The sequence below is a fragment of the Tenrec ecaudatus genome, chromosome 11, assembly GCF_050624435.1.
Source record: "Tenrec ecaudatus isolate mTenEca1 chromosome 11, mTenEca1.hap1, whole genome shotgun sequence".
Lineage (NCBI taxonomy): Eukaryota > Metazoa > Chordata > Mammalia > Afrosoricida > Tenrecidae > Tenrec > Tenrec ecaudatus.
In genome coordinates this window covers 108,947,324-108,966,500 of record NC_134540.1, presented here as the reverse complement: position 1 = coordinate 108,966,500, position 19,177 = coordinate 108,947,324, and the positions used below count along the sequence as shown (strand labels likewise).

Genomic DNA, 19,177 nt, shown 5'->3' with positions numbered 1-19,177 from the left:
TGCCTTCAATATGCATGCCTTCCTTGCCCTTGCTGAGTGCAAATGAGTAATGTACTTGGTTGCTAATCAAAGGATTGAGGTTTGAGTGTATGCAGAGTTGCCTTGAAAAAAAGTCCACTTCTGAAAATTTACCTATCAAAAGCCTTGTGGCAAATAGTTCTGCTATGATATACAGGGGATAAGTTGGAGTTGACTCTTGGCAACTGGTTTGGTTTGGAATTTTCCTGATACAACTGGTAGGCGATAAGAATATTGAATTAGCTGAAGATACTGCCATAGGACAGCCAGAGAGCTTGGTCCTTGGTACATTTCATCTTTAAAGATGCCTTAAACCTTGAAAAAATGGTAGGGTAGATAGATAGCTACTTAGCTATCTTTATGTTTTATTTAAAGGCCTGGCACACATGGATCCTGGTCAGAAATTTTGATCCATCATCAGTTGTAGCCACTAAAAACATATTTTAGGATACATTAAAATATCTGGCTCCTTTCCCATCACAATTTAAATTTCTCTGGTAAAAACTGAAAAACAGGTTAGTGTATATTTGGGAGAAAGGGCCTTAATTTTGCATTTTCAAAACATTTGTAAAATAAATTTTTCAGAAGTAATTTAATAGTGTATGATCTTTTTCTTATTTTTGAGATTTTACATCTTAATTATACTCAGTAAAAAACAACAAAAGGATATCTTAAGTAAAATTAAACTTTATACTTATTTGAACTCTTATTTTGGACCTTTGACTAGTAATAAAATCAGAATTTTTAAGTGACAAAAAGATTTCAATTAAGTACATTTCTAATTCTAATTATTATGGTAGAATGTTATATTTTGTCAGCAGTTTTATTTCTAGTGATAAGTCTAGATTTCTGTAGATCAGGAATTAGTACTCTGGAAGGAAAATGTGGATTTATTTTGTTAACCGCAAAAGTAAACTTGTAGTCCCTCTACTGGCTGCCTTTGTAGTAGCAGGCTTTTTTAAAAATGAGCTCTCCTAATGATGTTGGAAAACCAAACTCTGGTGGTTTTGAACTGCTTACCTTGTGGTTAGCAGTCCATCTTGGAACTACTATGCCACCAGGGCTCCTTTGTTATGCTAAAGGCTGTTTATTACTTAGGACCAAACTTAATTTTGATGGAACATCTAGTATGTACTACTTTCCTGTTGATTGATTTCATAAACATTCTTATTAAGAATAGAAAATCTAAAATAGTTGCTTTTAAATATAAGGATATAAAAGTCATTAAAATTAAACTCTGGAATGCTGGCACCCAACAGCATGATATTTTCCTGTTAATGACATTGTGTTACAGCAACTAAGTCACAAGTAATTAAGATTTAGATGTTAAATTATCTTTTATGAAAAAAGAACTATGAGCCAGGCATGATTTGCTTTTTGGGGAGCTGAGCCAAAAGTCTTTTCACAAACATGCCAGTTTTTTATTCTGTTCCCACAACAATAAAAGTAACCAATCATGGGACGAACTAGTTGACTCTGATTCATAACCACCCTGTATAGGGTTTTCTATAAATCTTTATAGGAGTGGACACCCTCGTCTTTCTCCCTTGGAGCACCTGATGGTTGGTTGGTTTTCCTTTTTTAAAATCATTTTAATGGGGGCTCTTACAGCTTATTACAATCCATACGTCCATGTGTCAAGCACATTTGTACATATGTTGCATCGTTTTCAAAATATTTTCTTTCAACTTGAGCCCTTCATATCAACTCATTGTTTTCCTATTCTAATGAACCCTTGATAAAGTATAAATTATTATTTTCATATCTTACACTATCCACTGTCTTCCTTCACCCATCCCATGTTCTCTTGTTTGTCACCCTGGGTGGGGGTGGGGGGAATTATGTTGATCAATCATTGCAATCAATCCCCCCTCCCCCTTCATGGTTTTGCTTGTTTGTTTTCTTTTCCCATAGAATTAGGATCAAATATTTATTTCCAAAAATTCTACAGAGAAGGAAACAAATGAACTATGAAGGATAAAGTGTTTGGCGGCAGCCAAAATCATTTCAGTTTTTTTACTTGTTTTTTAAGAACAGTGCTGCCTAACAGTATTCTTTTTTTAACATTATTTTAATCATTTTCTTGGGGGCTCATACAGCTACAGTCTTTCTTCTTGCTAGTGGAAGTGACAGCTGCTCATTTCCCAGGAATTGTTTTAAATCTTACGTGTAGATATCTAACTTCTAAAACCTAAATCATCCTTGACCTGAAAGCCAACTGCTTGGGTGACAATCAGCTTTTCTGATCAATCTACTCTCAGGCAGAAAGACAGTGTGTATATAGAAGGATTTTTTTTTTACTTCCCAGAGCATAATGTTCATATTTCAGTGAGCAAATGAGGTAGTTTACATGAAGGTTTAAATAAAGCAAAAAAAAAAATTACTTGTATTTCTTAACTGGCTTATCAAATGATCAAAGTTTAAAAGAATCAATCCAGTAAGCTAAAATATTGTTGCATACAGTGGCTGATGATTTTGAATCAGTGACTGGAGTTTGCTGTCCAGCACCTAACCCACACAGCATCATGAAGGCTGCTGTTAACTGTATGTGTACTTGTGAGAATGGGAGGAGCAGAGCAAAGTTTTATGTAAGAAAAATTTGTTGAAGCAACATGTTAGATCTTCTGTGATGTAGAAATTCATGCATAACTTAATAATTTCAAGCCTTTAATGGGAAAGAGGCAGGTACAATTTTTCTGGAAGAAAATAATAGAATATTCTTTTGTGTATCATTTCTTTATTTCATACTTGATTCACGGTTTTGATCTTAGAAGAGGATCATAGGCATGGTAAGATATAATTACCGTATTCCATACTCATTGCCATCTAGTTCATGGTGACTCATAGCGACCCTGTGGTAGATCTGTCCCTGTGAATATTCGAGACTGCAACTTTATGGGAGTACAAAGCCCAGTTTTTCTCCCTTGGAGTTGCCTCATGGTTTCAAACTCCTGAGGGTGGTAGTATTTTTCACTTTTTTCTGCAATTTATCTTTCAGTTTTCAGAAATTTAAAGCCATTAAACAACTTTGTTATTTTGTTGAAAACTGAAGTCATATATTCTTCTTCAGAATTAAACATTGTGGTTTTTTTTTTCTTCACTGTTTGTTAGGGGAAGGCATATGTATGTAATAAGAAATTTATTGGTAGGTATAAAGGATCAGAGAACAACTTAAAAAAGTAGTAGTAATTTTATCAGTAAATAACCAAATTCTTAGTTACCAAGTTAATGCTGACTCATGGCTACCCTATAGGACAGGTAGACTTGCCCATGTGTTTTTCTAAGACTAACTCTATGGAAGTAGAAATCCCTATCTTTTCTGCCCCATCTTTAAAACTCCCTTGTTCCCTGCAGATAAACTATATTTAAACATGAGAAGGATCTGATTGTAAACCATTTGTTGATTGTTGGGTGAATATGGTACAGTCTAGATTGATTTAAGATTTAAGAGAATTCAGTTGATAGAACTGCACCTCCAGATGCTACAAAAAACTAATTGGATTTCAATTTTGGAAAGTTACTGAGATTTGGTTAGCCCTTTAGCGCTTGGATGAACTTTGATTTATCTTTTAATCCACTGAACATTTTACCTCACAAAGTTTTTAGTGTCAAATATAATGGTATACATGCTTTGTTGTTTTTATCAAGAGGCTGGCTATTAGTAATTTTAGGCCTCTGTGTAGGACGATGTGTATATAGTAGATAGTATTGTTTTAACTAAGAGTTTTGTCATTTGGGTGAAAAAAAAAAAAACCCTCTGATTGTACTGTTTGAATTTTCAGCAGAGATTAATGACTCAAAGACTGCTAGATTTTAATACATTTTAACTTGACTTTTGACCTGGATCTCAGGTAAAAAAAAGATATATTAACTTTTAGGTGGAAATCATATACAAAGCATATACATGGTATATGGTTCTATAATTGTAAATGTGACTAATTTTTTTGGCTTCCTGAGTATAAATTACAATGATACTTTTAATGGCTTTAAATTTTGGGAAAATTTAAATTAATCAGAATTAATGGAAAAGGAAAAGAAAATGCATTTCACTTGAGAAAACTAGTCACTGCTCACAGATGGCAATGAACATTTATTGCTTATAAGTCCATTAGGAGGGTTCTTTTATTACAATTGATTATTCATGTTGGGGGATGAACAGCATGAGAGGCATTATAGTGTACTGTTGCCCCAAAGTGTGTTCCATTAAGCATGAATATGGAGAAGGAAAGGGGCTGGGGGTAAATTCATGTTTTATTTCTGCAAGACTGGTGATCTTTAAATACTGTTACATATTTGAAGTGTTTGGGATGGTGTGATATATCGTATATCCAATGTATTTTAATTTTATTTGCTAGAGGATTCTTATTCTGTAACAATTGGAACTGTTACTTAGGCATTCGTTTGAAAATGCATGCGCTACTTTAAAGTTTTATTTTTGAGGTGTGGGGATGTACTAAAAACAACTCTACAGGATAATAGAACTCCACATATAGGTTTCTGAGACAGTAACTCTCTATGGAGTAGAAAGCCTTGCCTTTGCCCCTCGGAGATTTGAACTGGTGGTTTCAAACTCCTGGCCGTGCAGTTTGAAGCACGTTATTAGAATTGAACTACTAGAATCACTTTCTGAAGAGTTAGCATAGGTGTAAATGCTCATTGTAAAATTAGAACATCTATAAAGAAATAAAAATTCCACCTCTTTTCTCCTAAGATTCTATAAATCTCTTAGTTTGTGTGTCCTCAGAACCTTTTAAAAATGTACAAACAGGTCTACACTTAGCTTGAATTTTAACAAAACAGGAGATTCTGTATGCTCTGTTCTGAGAATCGACTTTATTCCAAATAATTCGAAAAGCCATGTCTATACCTTAATATCAAATGTGTGGGTTTCTTTGTTTTTTCACTTTAGGGAAGAAATCCTTTTTTCTTGGAGCCAGCAATAATTATTACAATTACTGATGGGAGTAAGTTGACTACTACCAGTGGAGTCCAAGATGAGGTAAGTTACATAACAAGAGTGCAGTTGGAATATTTATTTGTATGTATACCGTAGCATGTTGAATACCTTAAATGAGTTCTGATTACTTGATGCAGTCTGGATTTCATCCATCTCTTAAGGCCCATCTACTTTCTTTGCTATTTGTCATAGTGGTCCTTAAATTTCATAGAAGGGAATCCCTTCTATGAAAAATTTTGTACATTATACCTCACCCTAAATATATGTGTATTTATATGATTATGTGAAGCTGCCAGTATCAGTTAATACTGTAAATATTGGTAAAATGATTCTTTTAATTTTCAGGATTAAAAAAAGGAAACATGAATAGTGTTCTAATGTATTATATTTAAGCGGATTTTTATGTATATTCCACTGGAGAGTCTTAGAGAATAGTAAAGCTATCAGGGGCTTAAGATTTGAAAAAAGTGAAGGTTTTGGAAATTTTCTCTTAAGTCAGAACAGTATAATTAATTTATACTTAGCTTCATACCTATTCTCTACTATGTTACATTAAAAAGAGTTGACGTTAAAAAAAGAGAGAGTTGACTTTGCGTCCTACTTTGTGATAGGGTGAATGCAGTGTTTTATTTTACAAAACTGTGAAGTGCTTTTACTGTAGTATTTGAACTGTTCTTGAACACTTAGTTTATTTTTCAAATTAATTGATGTAGAAAGATTATTTAGATCATTTTACTGTTTGTATTTATTTGCTTTATAATCTTAATTTTGATTTCTCCCTTTACAAGCAGTTTGACAAAACAGGAAATGTAATAGTTTTAAGGTTAAAGAATGCCAGGACATCTAGGTTTCTAGTCTTTGTTCAACTGAATTTCTAGCTATTAAGTTTGCATGAGTTAATCTAATTTCCCTAACTTTGCATCTTCATCTATGAAATAAAGGTGATAATGCTTGCCTTACCTTAGAGTACGCGTCCTCAAACTTTTTAAACAGGGGGCCAGTTCACTGTCCCTCAGACCCGTTGGAAGGCCGGAGTATAGTTAAAAAAAACAAACTATGAACAAATTTCTATGCACACTGCACATATCTTATTTTGAAGTGAAAAAACAGACGGGGCAAAAATACCCGACAGGCCGGATAAATGTCCTCGGCGGGCCACAGTTTGAGGACGCCTGTCTTAGAGCACGGTCGGAAGTTTAGTGTAAGTGTGTAGTAGGCCCTAAAGAAAAAGCACATAGTAAAGGGTTTTGACTACCTGATCTTGATTTTGAGGAAAGAGAGCTAAAATTGTTTTGTTTGAACAGCTGATTATAAAGGTAATTTAAGGTATAATTCTTGGATAGGGAGCTGAAAAATTTAGGTACACAATTATAATTAAATACTTTATATTCTATACATAATTAGTATTTAGATTGTGACATAGCTTGATTTAACTAGATTTTTTATTTTCTTAGTTTGGGTTTGTACATGTGAGGTGATCCACTTAAGGAGATATGTCTTCCTGCCATTATAGAAATGTTTTGGAATGCAATATATTGAATCTCTTTTGTAGGACTTTCTCTACCTTTAAAAAAAATCCTAAAACGTACATGGACATTGGAAATTCCATTCTAGGTGTGTCCTAGCTTGTTCTTAGAGTAAGGCTGGAAAGAAACCTGTGTGTGCGCAAAGGTCTTACCTTCCATTTCTTTAGATCATCTGCAATATTTTTTTAGCTACAGTACTGAGATGTCGAAAAACATTGATTATAGATAGACATTGTTGTATTGAGTCTGACAGTCACTGAGCTCAAAATTGATTACTGCTGCTACTTCTGAGGTGGAAGGTTTATTTGTTTTAAGGCAAAGGTTTATTTTGGTTATGAGTTGGAACATAGACCTGTGTGTAGTTTTGGTTTTCAAATTCATGTAGGCCTTTGATTGTTTGCATTTTGGGGTTTTAATATCCCAAGACTCACCTTGTGGGACAGAGGGATGAACCAGATATACATATTGTTGAATTTTAATTTCTGGTAAAATGTTAGTCTTGTCTAACCTGAATAATTAAAGTGTTCTGTAGAGTCTTTCAATTTATAGAAAAGCATAAAGATACTTTTGCCTTACACTTGTATACATGTGTGCTTGTGCTCATGTATGCTGATTTAGGGATAACAAACATGATTCTGTCTATCTTTCACCTTTTTACCTCTGGAAAAACTTGATTTTTAAAATTTTGAATTGAGGGGATAAGTGTATATCAGTAATTTCCACATTAGGGTGTGTATGTGTGTGTAATTATTAGTTGTTTATGTGATATTTTACAATTTATGGAGTTTTACATTTTACCTTTAGGATGTACTTTGCTCAAGAATCACATCACCTAACATTGTATACTAGACATGTGGTCTAGTGCTGTTTTTTAGGAGAATGTAGTCCCGCTTCTTTAAAATTGTCTTCAGCATATGAGGAAGTGGGTAAGTGTTAGGTTGCTAACTGAAAGGTTGGTGGTTTTAACCCCCCACCTATGCTGAGTTTGAAAGATGAGGCTGATGCTTCCGTAAAGATTTATAGCCTCAGAAACCCTAGAGTACAGTTCAGCTGTGTCCTGTATCCTGTAGCGACTCTGTGCGTCGGAATTGACGTGGCAGCAATCAATATGAGAAAATGTATAGCTCATTTACTTTTAAATGTGAGGAAAATGACATCCAAAGAGTCCAAGTGATTTGCTCAAGCACTATTTGTTATGTCTAAAATCTAGGTAATATTGTTTCTAAATTGCAGAGACATTCCAGCTCCTCTAGATCAGTATTTTTCCTTATATGCCACAACCTCTAACTGATTGTATGCTTTTTTGAGTTCTTAAAATTTACCTTTTATCTTTTTTATTTTGTTTATCTGCTTCACCTTTCAATATAGTAATGACATAGTTATTCTGGTTGTTTTTATTAGAACATAATCCAATTATCATACAATTCAATACTTCAGCCATATCAAGAAGAGCTGTACAGCCATTACCACAATCAATTTTAGAACATTTTCTCCTTTCTTTGCTACTTCTTGTTATCAGCTCCCCCTTTCCCCACAAGCTCCTCTGCAGTACTCCCAAGGAACCATTAATTCCACCCATCCTGGATTTTATATACCCCCCTTAAAAAAATACAAAAGCAAAAAAGAGTCTACAAAAGCTAATAACAAAAAATAAAATCGATAAAAACCGCAGTTGAAAAGAAAACAGAACATATTAAAAACTAGAGCAACATTTAAAATGAGTCAAAAGGAAGGAATCCAGTGATAACTGCATCTGTCATCATCCACTTTTCAAGGCACTCTGATAGCACGGGTATCCCTATCCCTGGTTTTGGGTTCAGAGGGGATGTACCAGACGTCATCCACTTGTATTTCCCCTTCACTTTTATTTTTTAAATGGGTTAAAAGGGGAATCAAATTAGATGTTACATTTTAATCTGTCTGTACTGTAATCGTCTGTACTCTCTATTAACCCGACAATACACATTCTTCTACTGGCTAGAGGGAAGGCACCCGAGGCTTAGTCTTTGTACGTACTACAAATGGAATTTGGGCTTCCACTGTCATCCATAGCCAAAAGTTCACAATTGAAGCTCTGATATTCTTCCCTCCTTAATTTAAGCTCTGATATTATTCCCTCTTCATATTTGGATGATGTTATTTACAATCCTTGGATCACACAAGCTAATGTTCTTCAATGTGGACTGACTTAACACCTGACTCAAGTATTTTGCTCTTATTCTTACAAGGTTCCACAAAAAACTTTTCTGATCAGGGCATTCCTAGGCAAAGAGGTTAACTTACATAAAAAAAGATTTCTGGTTTTCAGATTCTTAGACCTATGATTATATTAGTTATTAAATGATGCTAAAGTACAGATAAAAACCAAGTGAATTAGTTAAGAGGAAGTGTTTAACATTACCTATCTTGTGCTCATGTTTTGTTTTGTTTTTTTATTGAGGGCTCTTACAGTGTGCTCATGTTAATATGAATTTTTATAATTGTAATTTTGATGATAAATTCAGGAAATCTTGTAGGTGACCTGGTATATAGAGGTTTGGAAGAAATCTAATATAAAGTTGTTTTGAGTCTAGAAAATAGTTAATGAAAAAACTTACTGTCATATTGTTTCTTGACTTAGCTGAGATGTACAGGCCAAAATGGATTATTTTTCATTTGTTTTCCTAAGGAATACAAGTACATTTGTCCTCTGGGACAGCTTATTACTTAGTAGCAGTATGTTGTGAGGTAGGAGAGCAGAGTAACAGCTTTGTATCACAGATAAAAGTCTTGTGCTGTATATTTTACACTAGTTCATGGCTATCTACTTTTGACTCAGGGGATAAAAAATCTGAAGTAACATGAAATTATTTCCAGTGTAATATTTTTGGACAGCCTAGTGTAGACTTTGAGATAAATGCTTGGATTGGAAACGTGTGTATGTGTTTTATTCTGTTTAATTTTTAACAGTTATTGCATAAAATGTGGTATTTTCACTTGTGGCAAAGCATTAGATGAGACTTTAAGTTCTGAGACAGGAAATCTACATTGTTTTATCCGTTTAGTAGCATTATTTGATATTGCTAAAATATACGTTTGTTGTGATACAATTTATTCATCTCGTTAACTTGCCAATATCTCACTGCTTTGGTAGCATTAACAAATAATAATTTAGAGTTACTAAAAAAAATGTTCCCTACTTTTCTCTAGTACTACTTGCAATGAAAACTCTTTTGAAGTGTTATTCCAGGACCATGTGGTTAACTATATTGCTCAATAAAGGAGCACAGGAGAAATCCTGCCAGTGCCATCTTGGTGATGAATGGCATTCCAGGTTAATGTAGCAGTTACTATTTTCTTCCTTAAAAGTGCTAATAGGAGTACAAGCAGTCCCCAGATTATGAATGTTCTTTCTATACAGCCAGTAGTTGGAAACCATCACTGTAAAGTTTATTATATTAAAATGTTTTCCCCCAAAAATCCATTTTGTTAGGAGTTCTTACAGATTATCATACCATTTAGTTCAATCACATCAGGCAGTATTATACAATTGCTACTACAATCAGTTTAAAAACATTTCCTTCCTTCTTTGAACTCCTTAATATCAGCTCCTATTTACCCCATGTTAAACATTTGAAGTACGTAAAATGATTAGAATAATCAACTTGTATTACTTTGAATGTGCTTCAAAACGTTAGTACGTTAAAGATGTTTTAGTGTATTGGGAAGTATTTCTTTAATATATTTTATCCATAAAAAGGCACACTATCTTTGACTATAAATAGAGTCTGAACCTAACTGTTCTTATTTACACAAATTCTACTTAAAGACAGGTTTAGGAAATGGAACTTGTTTGTAACTTATATTATCTTTCAGATACTGATATATCTGTATATTGAAGGATCCTTTGGCATCTTTTAGTGTTGTGATTGCTTGTAGGCTAACTTTTTAGAAAATATACAAGGGGAAAAAAGATGGTTGATTTTGACGTGAAAAGTTTTGCTTTTTTGTTAGCTGTCTAAACATGAGACCAACTAGGGCAATAACTACATCGAGTTTCATAATTCAACCACCAAGTCTCATGTATACATTCTATGGCACACCAGAAGTTACAAATCCAGAGGGTGAGAAAACAGCCAAAATTATGTGTCAATCAACTCACACTACTACCATCATGTCAATTTCAGCTCAAAGTACCTTAAAGGGCAGGATAGAACTGCTTCTGCAAGTTTCTGAGACTGTACCTTTTCATGGGAGTAAGACCAACCAGGGTAATAACTACATCTAGTTTATAAGACCAATGATGTATAGGAAAAAAATCTGCATGTACGACAATAGCTATAGATAAAGGGGGTCTTATGTTTCTTTCAATTTGTCAGTTTGCAAAAGTTGAATAAAAAAAATTCATCAGGGAGAGGAAATGTTTTGAGAATGATGAGGGCAATGAATGTACAACTTTGCTTTACACAATTGATGTAAGTATGGATTGTGATGAGTTGTATGAGTCTCTAATAAAATGATTTTTAAAAATTAATTAAGTAAATAAAAACAATTCAACAGTCTTTGAGGTGTAGATTGAGATTCATTTATTTTCTGCTGCTTCTAGGTGATGTGAATAGTTTTTCTTAACTGATCAGGATTCTAATTATAGCTTCCATTAACCCTTAGTGACTTACACTGATTAAAAGTTCAAATTTTTTTTGAAATTTGTTTCTAGCATCTGAAATGATTCAGAAACTGTAACCAGATCTCTCCCTTCCCCCAATAAAATATTTTAATTCACTGGAAGTGCATGCCAAAAATTATCAAAAGTCTATCTTAGTTGTGCTAGAAAAAATTTTAAAATGCATATTAAAAATAAAATGCATATTTAAGATAATCTCAGTTTGAATTTTGGGAAACTTTTTCCCTTTTAAAAAAATAAGATTAGTTAAGGTATCTCAAAGGACGCTTCTTTATTGTTGTAGTATGATAGAATGTGTCAAACAGGTCCATGTCTAACTGTATATCTGAGTTTTTATTTTTATCCCTTCTTTAGTACTCCTGCCTTTTCATATTGGTATTATTAATGACAGAGTAAAAATCTCAAGATTAGCACTTATCTACTGATAGGTGATTCAGATAGTCTAAATTTATTACTGTATGTTAATCGTACCAATTAAACTTACTAAGAACACGATACAGATAATTGTATTTCCTTTTTATAAATATATATATATATTTTTTGAGTCCTGGTGATATAGTGGTTATGAGTTGGGCCGCTAACTGGTAGTTTGTGACTGCTTGCTTATAGTTTGAAATACCAGCTGCGCTCAGAAAGACTGGGCTTTCTATTTCTGTGAAAAGTTACAGTCTCAGAACTTTACCAGAGCAGTTCTGCCCTGTCCTGTAAGGTAGCTTTGAGTTAGAATTGATATGATGGCAGTGTGATTTGAGTGACACATATTTTTGGCTGTTTTCTCAGCCTCTGGATTTATTACTTCTGGTGTGCCATAGAAATGTATGCATCTGAGACCTAGGGAGGGAATGGTTACACATTGTGCTGTCAATTGCAAGGTTAGTTCTACCCTGTCCTGTAGGGTCACTATGAGTCGAAAACGACTTGATGGCAGTGAGAAGCAGAGAGGCAATTCATGGTGTATTGGATACATGGAATGATGAAAATGCCTAATTAAAAGAAATTGGAGTATTTCAATTTAATATATGTAGTTAGCCTCCAGCAGTTTGCACGTACAGTACTTGTTGGATGTACTTTTTCTTAGATTATGTGTTTGGTTTTTTTGTTTTCTGTTTTTTTTAATCATTTTGTTAGGGGCTCGTACAACTGTTATCAAAATGCATACATCCATGAATTGTGTAAAACACATTTGTACATTCATTGCCCTCATTCTCAAAACATTTGCTTTCCACTTAAGCCCCTGGCATCACTCCTCATTTTTCCCCTCCCTCCCCGCTCTCCCCTCCCTTAGGAACCCTTGATAATTTAGAAATTATTTTTGTCATATCTTGCCCTATCTGACGTCTCCCTTCACCCACTTTTCTGTTGTCCAGGGAGGAGGTCACATGTAGATCTTTGTAAGCAGTTCCCCCTAACCAACCCACCCTCCCGCTACCATCCTAGTATCGCCAATCACAGCACTGGTCCTGAATGGATCATCAGCCCTGGATTCCCTGGTTTCCAGTTCCTATCTGTACCAGTATACCTCTGGTCTAGCCAGATTTGTAAGATAGAATTGGGATTATGATAGTGGGGGAGGAGGAAGCATTTAGGAAATAGAGGAAAGTTCTATGTTTCATCGTTGTTATATTGCACCCTGGTTGGCTTGTCTCCTCCCCGAGACCCTTCTGTAAGGGGGTGTCCAGTGGTCCACAAATGGGCTTTGAGTCTCCACACCGCACTCCCCCCTCATTCACTATGATAAGATTTTTTGTTCTGATGATGCCCGACACCTGATCACTTCAACACCTCATGATCGCACAGGCTGGTGTGCTTCTTCCATGCGGGCTTTGTTGCTTCTGAGCTAGGTTCCCGCTTGTTTACCTTCAAGCCTTTAAGACCCCAGATGCTTTATCTTTTGATAGCCGGGAACCATCAGCTTTCTTCACCAGATTTACTTATTCACCTCCTTAGTCTTCAGCAATTGTGTCAGGAAGGTGAACATCATGGAATGCCAGTTTAAGAGAACAATGTGTTCTTGCATTGAGGGAGTACTTGAGTGGAGGTCCATTGTCCGTCTGCTACCTTGATACTAAACTTATAAATAGATGCACATAGATCTATTTCCCGATCCTCATATATAAGTATATTTACATATGTACATGCCTTTATTTAGACCTCTATAAATTCCCTTTGCCTCCTAGCTCTTTCCTCTATTTCTTTTGACTTTCCTCTTGTCCCAGTATCATGGTCAGTCTTCATTTGGGTTTCAGTAATTCCTCTTGGTTACATTACCCGTGATCATGCTCTACCAAGCCTCCTACACCCTCTTCACCACCGATTTGGATCACTTTTTCCCTTGTCCCTGGGTTTGTTACCACCACTACCTTTTCCCCCTGCTCCCCCTCATCCAATGCCCCCCGGAACTGTCAGTCCCATTGTTTTCTCCTCCAGATTGTTCATCAATTCTATCTTATTTAGACAGGCTAGCCGAGATAACATGCACAAAAACAAGACAGAGCAAATCCAAGCAACAATATACAACAAAACATCAACAACAAACCAATGACAAAAACAAACAAAACACAAGAAAGAAAAGCTTCAAGGACTGTTTATTGGCCTTTAGGAGTGTTTTCCAGTCCAGTCTGTTGGGGCACCATGCCCTGGCCCCAATGTCCACCTTCAGCATTCTCTGGGGACCTTGCTGCTCCGTTCCCTTGCTGTTCCACCCTCTTATTGTTTTTCCTTGGTGTGGCGGGATCAGATTGGGCGCAGTGCCATGTGTCCCGGCTAGTGTTTGTTTTTTTAGGCGTTAGTATTCAGGTTTTATTATTTGCTGTTCTAAAGATAATGGGGGTCTGTCCCTGAAGTTGAGGCTGTAACTATACCTCCCAGTCCTCCACAAGGTATCTTCGAGCCATCTCACTCAGCCCCACCCCAACCCTGTTCATGGTCCCTTTTCCCATCACATGCTCTGGATGGACTAACCCTAGTTAGGCTTTGTCATAGAACATTAAAACAAAGATGTACTACGTGTCTTATGTATAATATGCCTACAAAAATAATATGCACATGTACCTAATGCACATAGCTAACTTAGCTACATAAAAATATGGTACTTGCCACTTTCAAAACCATGCCTGACAAGTAAAATGTAGTCCCTAAACCCTAAAACATTACTTCCTTTTTTGTGCTAATCACACAACTGGGGACCAGGTATTTTCTTATAAGTCCCATAGTGTTGTTAGGTGTGTCAGTTCTGATACAGCGTGACCCCCTATGTGCAACAAAACATTGCCTGGTTCTGTGCCACCCCCACGGTCATTGCTATGCTCAAAGCCCACTGTTGCCACCACTGTGTCAAGCCATCAAGGGTTAGGAGGATTTTGAAAGGTGTCTGTGGCAGTGTTTTCTCCAGCTGAACAATAGGAAATCTGATGATCCTGGGATGAAGCAGGTTTTGCATCTTTGGTTTAAATTTCACTCAGAGGCTCAAGTTGAACTCTACACTATTGTTCGTTTCTGTGCTCCAGGACCACAACTTGCACCCTGAGGCTTAGCCGAGCCCCACCCACCCAGCTCTAAAGTCAGGGTGGATCAGCACAAATCAGTGCCATGTGGGGAAAGAGTCCTTGTTCACTGGAAGCATTATTTACATAAACATTTATTCATGCATATTAATAAGTAAAGGCAATAGCAAATGTGAAACCACTCTGACGACTAAGTCTGGAGCCACACCTCCTTTATTTTCAATGATTCGATGTGCTCTGCAACCTTAGTCTCTCTCCCAGCCAGCAACATCTTCTCTGGTACCATGCAGCTAGGATCAGTGAAGCCCCCACCACTCCGGAGCTACTTTATCCTCACGGCCAGTCTAGCAATCTATTGCTGCATTCTTCCCAGCGGGTAACCTCCCCCTTTTCGACCACCACAAACTTCCACTGCACGACTGTGTCAGCTGGCAGGGCAATGGGATGAGACCTGAACCCATCCTTGCTCCCCTGGAGAGGGATGGAAGTGCTCCATCCCTTAAGTCTCTCATGGTCTCCAGTCACTGCAGTGAACTGCTCCCCAGGGCTGGTGACATTGTGGACCCGGAACCTGACACTACCTTGTTGAGCCTCAGGAAACAACGCCTCTGTTTTCATTTCCACTTCCTGACCCTTCGCTTCTCCCAGAGCGCTTTAGCCACTGCCCAGTCCCTGACTTGAGCTTAACACCAGAGCCTCAAAACCAGCATCTCCCTAGGATGAATGCCTGAACACCATCTCTCAGTCCTCCTGCTGGCCAGCCAGGCCTGAGCTCTCTGAGTGGGGAAGGCTCACTTTGGGTCTGTCCCTTTGGAGGTTGCTCGGGGGCGCACTCTCAGTAAAACATGGGGCCTCGTTGGAAGGTGTCTCCTGTCCTTTTTGGAATCCCCAGCCTAGCTACAAGAGGATCAAGGCCTTCATTTTGTGAGACTTGAGAGCAAGCACTGGAAGCACCCGAGGCAGCTAGAGAAGCTGTGTCAGGAGGCGGTCCAGAAGAAACCTGCACTCTCGAACTTTCACAGTGACCGTCTGCTCCTGGAGCGCTGTGCAGGGTCCAAGACACTTCCCGTGGGTGACCCAGGTTATCAAGGCCTGTGGCCTCTGAACCCAAATAGCCATTGTTTCCTTGAAGGTGCTTTGATTTGGGGATCTTCTCCCGCTGGGAAGGTTCCAGAGTCGGTCTCCCGCAGCCACTGAGCTTACCCCCCGGGAGGGCTGTCCCTCAGCTATGAGAGAAGCACCTGGCCAGACTGCCTCCCGAGGAGCAGGGCGGACCAGACGGTGCCCATGGCGGAGAGGCCACAGCTGCATGAGACACCAGCGAAGGAGCCAGCTGGGGGCTTGTTTCAGGTGGACATAGCCACACCTCCCCGCTTGCTCCAGCCTTTAACAGCCCCCCAGATTATGTGTTAAGAAAGTCCCCCCTTATGGTTAAGTTGCTTTTAAAATGAATTGTGTGATCACAATCATTTCTAGTGTTCCTCCTCTTCCCACTACTTCAGCCCACTCATCCCCCATTCCTACCTCCCCTATAAATCCTTGCCTCAGTTTATTATCTCTATGCTTCTGTGCTTCACAAACTGGAAAACCCAACAGAAACAAAGTAAAGTGTAAGGATAAAATAATAATAATAAAAGATAAAAATAAGGAACAACTCTTCTTGGAATGTTTCCAGACAGAGTAATTGAAAAGAAATACTGGCTAGCTATGCTTTGAGAACTGACTTGATGGCACAACTCTTTAAGTGAATCAGGATGACAACCAGTACCTAATTAATCTACAATCTAGAACTCTATGATCTCATACCAAAAAACAAGCTCACTGCCATCAAGCTGACTCCAACGCTTGTGTAGGATTTCTGGGTCTATACATCTTTATGGGCTCTTCTTTCTCCTATGGAGTAATTGATGGTTTTGCACCACCAACTTTATAGCCAGCAATCCAGTTCTTTCTATACTGTACCACTGTGGTATGATAAATAAAAATAATTTTTATTCAGAGGGTGAAGCAGCTTCACCTTGCATTGATTGAATAGCCTGTCAAAATAAATAAATAGAGATTCTACACATACAAGGAAAAAATATTTTATAAATTTTGCATTTTGGCTTTTTCTTTTAGAAAGTACTGTGGTATCTAGAATAGGTGCTTTCAAATGGCTGAATCAATATCACCTTCACCTGCAGTGGCTCTAATTCTGGAAGTTTTTACCTCAGTTGATCTAGATTAAAACTATGACCGCTATTCCACCCTGCCCTTTGCCCCCAAAACAACAACCAAAAAAACTTACTGCCATCCAATTGACATGGATGAAATTTTGTTTTGTATTCTATATTCCGGTTGGTTTTGATACACAGCATGATTGGGAAACCATATAACTGCAAAATAAACTGCACAAAAGGGTGAAAATGGACATTATATGCAGATGAAAAATAGGAATATGTGGCAATATGGAATATAGGACAATATGGGAAAATAGAGATGTTTTAGCATTTCAAGGCATCAATAATTTTGTTTGGTTTGTAAATATATAAATCCAGATCTATTCAAAATTAGTAATGGAATTGGCTTTTGTGGGTTTGTTTTTCTTTACGTTGTTTTTGAGTACATACGCAGCAAAAACCAGCCTTTCAGCAGTTTCCTAGGTGTAATTTAGTGACACTGATGGTGTTCTTTGGGTTGTGCAGCCATTCTCACCCTCCTCTTCTGAGTTGTTCCTATCAGTGCAAACTCATTGTCTCCTGAGGTTCCTGAGTCATCTTTGAGTTGTTAATGTTAAGTTGATCTCATACAAATAATTTTTAAAAGGGCATAGTGCTCAAGGTGAAACGTCTTTAGTAGTTAAGGTAAGCTATTGCTTTATTTTAAGATGACTTCGAGGAGATATTTGGTTTAAAGTTTAAAGATTATCTCAGGGCTGTATGGCAGGGGTTTCATATAACCTCTATGGTTCTAGAAAGTCTAGAGTCCATGAGAATTTGACATTTTGTTCTACTTTTATCCACTTTTGACCAGGATTCTTCTAAGAATCTTTGATTAAAAAATTCAGTAATGGACATGTTCATTAACATGTAGATCTTCTGGTTCTATGTGAAAGGAAATAGTTGTTAATGGAAGCAGTTAATTTATATGAATACAACTATTATGATCCGAATTCTACCTTGCAAGTCTGGATAGAGCAGAGGATGTACACTGGTGCAGATAGGAGATGGAGGCACAGGGAATCCAGGGTGGATGATACCTTCAGGACGAGGGGTATGAGGGGCGATACTGGGAGGGTAGAGGGTGAGTAGGTTGGAAAGGGAAACCGATTACAAGGATCTACATGTGACCTCCTCCCTGGGGCACGGACAACAGAAAAGTTGGTGAAGGGAGAGGTCAGACAGGGCAAGATATGACAAAATAATAATTTGTAAATTATCAAGGGATCATGAGGAAGGGGGAAGCAGGGAGGGAGGGGAAAAAAGAGGACCTGATGCAAAGGGCTTAAGTGGAGAGCAAATGCTCTGAAGTTGATGAGGGCAAAGAATGTACTGATGTGCTTTACACAATGGATATATGTATGGATTGTGATAAGAGTTCTATGAGTCCCTAATGTTTAAAAAAATAAAAGAATCAAAATCTAAAAAAAATTTTAAAAAGATAATTTCTAGTATCGATAGTATGGGGTAGAATTGGTTATGGATAGCCCTGCAAAGCTAATTTTCCATGCCATCTGCAGATAATCTATGGTTATTGTTCACTTCTACACTCTGAGTAGAGAAAAGGTCAAGAAGTCATTAATTAATTAGCATTTGCTCTGTACTTGAGAGTCCCTGGGTCGCTCATATGGACAAATGCTTCACTATTAATTCAATGTTTGGATTCTGAACTCACCCAAAGGCACCTGGTAATCTGCTTCCTTAGAAACCCTATGGAGTGCATTTCCATTCTGTACACATGGGTCAGCATATGGCCATGTGCCTGCTATCGCTGGTATAGGAGCTTCTAATCCAAAGGACTGTATAATATTCTGGCATGCTTTAAAACCTAGTACTGTCAAGTTAATTCTTAAATAAAACGACCCTTTAGGACAGAATAGGACTGCTCTCTAGGATTTCCAAGCGTGCACATTTTTACAGGGACACAAGCCTGATCTTTCTCCAGCTCAGTGGCTGATGAGTAAGAAATTGACTGCATGGTTAGAAGCATGAACCCATTATATTGCCAGGACTTCTCTGTGTTACACTTGGTGGTGATGTTAGGTGCCATTGAGACGGCTCTGACTCATAACACTCCTATGTACAACAGAACAAATTAACATCCTGTCTGGTGCCATCATCATAATTTTAGGACAGTGTAAGATATGATAAAATAATAATTTATAAATTGTCAAGGGTTCATGAGGGAGAGGGAAGCGGGGAGGGGTTGGAAATGGGGAGCTGATGCCCAGGGCTTAAGTGAAGAGCAAATGTTTTGAGACTGGTGAAGGCAGTGGATGTACAGATGTGCTTTACACAATTGATGTGTGTAT

The 19,177-nt window shown here is 37.3% G+C and overlaps 1 protein-coding gene and 1 pseudogene across 1 annotated transcript in view; one reads left to right on the top strand and one right to left on the bottom strand.

Moving 5' to 3' along the window:
* The window catches only part of INTS6 (integrator complex subunit 6), a 98,874-nt gene that overhangs the window by 11,168 nt on the left and 68,529 nt on the right, over positions 1 to 19,177 (top strand). The window contains exon 4 of the mRNA XM_075563488.1: positions 4,928 to 5,017. Coding sequence (XP_075419603.1) covers positions 4,928 to 5,017 — 90 coding nt within the window. The remainder of the gene's footprint in view (positions 1 to 4,927; positions 5,018 to 19,177) is intronic.
* On the bottom strand, positions 14,964 to 18,915 carry LOC142461563 (starch-binding domain-containing protein 1 pseudogene; annotated as a pseudogene).